The sequence below is a fragment of the Phycodurus eques genome, unplaced genomic scaffold (genome assembly GCF_024500275.1).
Source record: "Phycodurus eques isolate BA_2022a unplaced genomic scaffold, UOR_Pequ_1.1 contig_605, whole genome shotgun sequence".
In the NCBI taxonomy this organism is placed as follows: Eukaryota; Metazoa; Chordata; class Actinopteri; order Syngnathiformes; family Syngnathidae; genus Phycodurus; species Phycodurus eques.
The window spans coordinates 5213-9698 of NW_026904601.1; the positions used below are offsets into that span (position 1 = coordinate 5213).

The following is a 4486-nucleotide window of genomic DNA, read 5'->3' on the forward strand; positions in this document are numbered from 1 at the left end:
GCCCGATGATAGCTGGGATAGGCTCCAGCACGCCCGCGACCCTAGTGAGGAGAAGCGGCTCAGAAAATGGATGGATGGATGGATGAAAACTATCTATTAAATGGGAACGAATACACTGATCTGTTTTGGCTGGCCTGCTTTGGCTACATACATCTGTGATCCATGATCCATGATCAGCTGCAGGACTGCAGTAGCTACTGTACACCTGCGAGTCCAAAAATTCTCATTCGATGATTGCTTTTCCACATCCATTCGAATCCCAATTCAAGTCACCATCTAGTCATAAACATTCCGACTACTTACCAATCCACCTACCTACAGTTATCCACCCACCTACTTACATCTAGCTACTTACCCATGTGCCAATCTTCATACTTTCCAACAAATCTACCTAGTCACCTACCTAACTACTATTTAACTAACTATTTATCAGTCTACCTACATATGCATCTACTTAACCAACTACCTATCTAGCTATTTACCCAGCTATGCACCAGCCCTCCTACTTTGCTACGTAATTACCCATCTACCTACTTAATTGCCCACGTATGTACCAAGCTACTCACTTACTAAGGTACTTTCCTGCCAATTTACCTACCTACTCACCTATATTTTTTAGCTATTTTCCTACCTAACAATCTAAGCAAGTGTATTTTTCTTTTTTCTCTGACCCCAACAGCCTGAACAAATATCTTCTCCATAAGCCTGGGACTATCCGTCCTTTTCAGTGCGCCATCTGCTTCTATCGTACCAATCTGATGGGCCTGTGGACCAACCATTTGCTGAAAAACCACCTTGGTAGGTCAACAGCTTTATTTCATTGAATTCTGACGTACTCAAATGGGACGTATGATGTAAAGGGACTTTTTAGTAGCTTGTATCCGAATAGTTGGATTCTGGAGCGCCTGCCCACCCAACTGTGAAATGACACAACCAAGCCACTTTCATGCCACTGTTTATTGTGTATGTATGTGTGCTTTCCAGATACCATCATAGAAACCTGTGACCACAAAGAAGAGACCAGTGTGACTCATAGTGCAGACAAGGATGCTCCACATTTAGGCCACCAAGTCATTAGTGTGGGCAAAACTAATGAAGGGCGTAACAAAGGCAAGTAATGTAATCATATAGACACACCTACCCATTAGGGTTGGGAATGATAAACCGATGCAACTGGATAGCTGTTCGTAAAGGAGAGAGATACGACTGTATCGGTAGCTCTGTTATCGATACAAAATCCGCCAGTAATTCTAAGATACGTTTGTGGTAGGGGTGCGGACCGGATATCACGAGGCTAGGAATCGGTTGCTTGAGGCTTTATGGTTTTCATCTCATAAAACAACTGCGAGAGGTCTCGCACTGTGCTCCGCAGGTAACGTTATGCTTACAACCAAACGCAGCAGTGCTGGATACTAGCGACACTACTAGCTTAAATACATTTCTCTGTAGCGTCAGTATTTCAACATAAAATACCTTTTCAGTTGTTAAGCTAGGATAATAATTTTTGCCAGGGGTTTTATCTACTTGCGCATCTACCTACCAAGTACCCCACCCACTTACCCAGCTACCTACTTACCTTCCCACCTATCTAATTACCAGTCCCACTCACACGTGTTACATTATACCTTGCTCACAGACTGGTACCTGGAGCCCCCAGAGGTGCGACGCCAGCTTAGCCACCTGAGTCTAATGGCTCAGAACGGAGCTAGTACCATGCCGGCCACCAGGCAGAATGGCAGCAGTGGCCTGTTCTGCTGCGAGAACTGCTCCTTCTTTTCCAAGGACCTGCCCAGCATGCGGCGACACTACATCAGTAGACATGGCAGGAAGATGTTGGCGTGCAAGGACTGCGACTTCTTCACCGGCTTAAAGTCAGTCTGCATGTTGTTTGTTAACCGCTACTTAATTTAATACTTTTGTTCATAATATACAGTGGATCCAAACTCAATACCAGTACCTGATTTTCCCCCCAATCCAAAATTTTGCCGCATAGTTGCCGGTCAGTCAAAATATGGCTTCGCATGAAATCGGTCCGTGGTGCAAATAAGGTTGGGGTACAGTACAGTACAACCCACCCTGTCCCAAAATGTGGAAAAAAATAATTAAATAGATAGATCTTATCCAGACTAATGCATAATAGTAGCAGTGGTAATTAGTTAAAAATATTTAGGGATGCACTATAACTTTTTGATATTTTTTTAAATGGTTTATGTTAAGGGTCTTCAACAATTTCCAGGCTAAGGACCCCCAAACTGATGGAAAGCTGGAACGGTGATCCACTACTTACAGTGCCACCAGAAAGTATTCACACCCTTTCACTTTTTCCACATTTTTCTCTGTTACATAATTATTCTAAAGCTGATTTGAATATAGTTTGGTGCCAGGCCTGGAGGTGGGGCTCGAAGGCGGGCGTCTGGTGGCCGGGCCAGAACCCATGGGGCCCGGCCAGGCACAGCCCGAAAGGGTAACGTTGGTCCCCCTTCCCATGGGCTCACCACCTGTGGGAGGGGCCATAAGGGTCGGGTGCAGTGTGAGCTGGGCGGTGGTCGAAGACCAGGACCTTGGCGATCCGATCTCCGGCTACAGAACCTGGCTCTAGGGACATGGAATGTCACTTCTCTGGAAGGGAAGGAGCCCGAGCTGGTGTGTGTGGTAGAGAAGTTCTGACGAGATATAGTCGGCCTCGCCTCCACACACTGCTTGGACTCTGGTACCAGTCCTCTTGAGAGGGGTTGGACTCTCTTCCACACTGGAGTTGCCTGCGGTGAGAGGCGCCGAGCAGGTTGTGGGTATACTTATTGCCCCCCCCGGCTCGGGGCCTGTACGTTGGGGTTCACCCCAGTGGACGAGAGGGTAGCCTCCCTCCTCCTTCGGGGGGAGGACGGGTCCTGACTGTTGTTCCAAGCGGTGTTCTATTATTGGACTTCTGTGCTCATCGCGGATTGTCCATAACGAATGCCACGTTCAAGCATAAGGGTGTCCACATGTGGACTTGGCAGGTGGTTAGTGCCTCTCGTGGCGGTAGCAACCCTTTATTGCTCAGTGACTGTTTTTCTCAATGTCTTTATGTCTCAAAAGTGTTCTCTGTCAATTGACTGTCTGTTGTCGTACTCGAGCGGCTCCAACTACCGGAGACACATTTCTTGTGTTTTTTGGACATACTTGGCAAAATAAAGATGATTCTGATGGGTACCAGCTGGCCAAGCGGAATGCAGCTTTGGTGGTCGCTGAAGCAAAAACTCTGCATGGGAGGAGATCAGTCAGGCTATGGAGAAAGACTTATGGACGGCTTCGAGGAAATTCTGGTCCACCGGCATCTCAGGAGGGGGAAGCAGTGTACCATCAACAGTGTGTATAGTGGGGATGGGGCGCTGTTGATGTTGTGGGGCTGTCCTGGTTGACACGCCTCTGCAACTTCGCGTGGACATTGGAGACAGTACCTCTGGATTGGCAAACTGGGGTGGCGGTCCCCCTTTATAAGAAGGGGGACTGGAGGGTGTCTTCAAACTACAGGGGGATCAAACTTTTCAGCCTCCTTGGTAAGGTCTATTCAGGGGTGCTGGAGAGGAGGGTCCGTCGGAAAGTCGAATCTCAGATTCAGGAGGAGCAGTGTGGTTTTTGTCCTGGCCGTGGAACAGTGGACTAGCTCTACACCCTCTGCAGGGTCCTCGAGGGTGCATGGGAGTTCGCCCAACCAGTCCACACGTTTTGTGGACTTGTAGAAGATGGTGGTGTGCCCTCTCCAGGTCGGGGATGAGATACTGCGCCAAGTGGAAGAGTTCTTGGGATCTTGTTCACGAGTGAGGGAAGAAGGGAACGGGAGATCGACAGGCAGCTCGGTGCAACATCTGCCGTGATGCGGACGTTGTGGTAAAGAAGGAGCCAAGCCGAAAGGCGAAGCTCTCAATTTACCAGTCGATCTACGTTCCTACCCTCACCTATGGTCATAAGCAGTGTTACCACAGTTACCTTGAAAAAGTAACTTTGTTACTTTACTGATTACTTGAGCTTAAAATTAATTAAAACAAACAAAAATATATATAACTAATATATATATATATGTATTACTTTGCTGATTAGTTGATTTAAAAAGTAGCTAAGTTAGAAAAAAATAAATATTTAGTTACTTTCGGCAGCTACCAAGTGACAGGAATATCACTTATCCACCGTCCAAAAAAGCATTAGCTTAACCGAACCCATTACTTGGTTATACATGCTACACAAGTTGCAGAATGATGTCATCAACATGACGCAATAACTTAAATATTGGTGTAGGTGAAGCCACATTAAATCAGCAACTTTGTGCATGCCGACACAATACAGTAAGTTCCTAAACGTAAACAAGCGCACCATTCTCACCATTCTCACACTGCTGATTGTGGTCCATGAAAGCAACTGTGTGTGTGTGCGTGTGCGTGTGCGTGCCCTTGTGTGTGCAAGCGCGAAAGTGAGTTACACACACACACACACACACACACCATTGGTC

The 4486-nt window shown here is 46.9% G+C and overlaps 1 protein-coding gene across 1 annotated transcript; it reads left to right on the forward strand.

The window, feature by feature from the left end:
- Positions 1–679: 679 nt before the first annotated feature.
- Positions 680–1911, forward strand: LOC133398936 (zinc finger protein 462-like; the record flags this gene model as incomplete). The annotated part of the gene is made up of 3 exons (XM_061670072.1): positions 680–798; positions 985–1110; positions 1637–1911. Coding segments are annotated over 3 exons (520 nt in total), but the record flags the coding sequence as incomplete, so codon positions are not given.
- Between the last annotated feature and the right edge of the window lie 2575 nt (positions 1912–4486).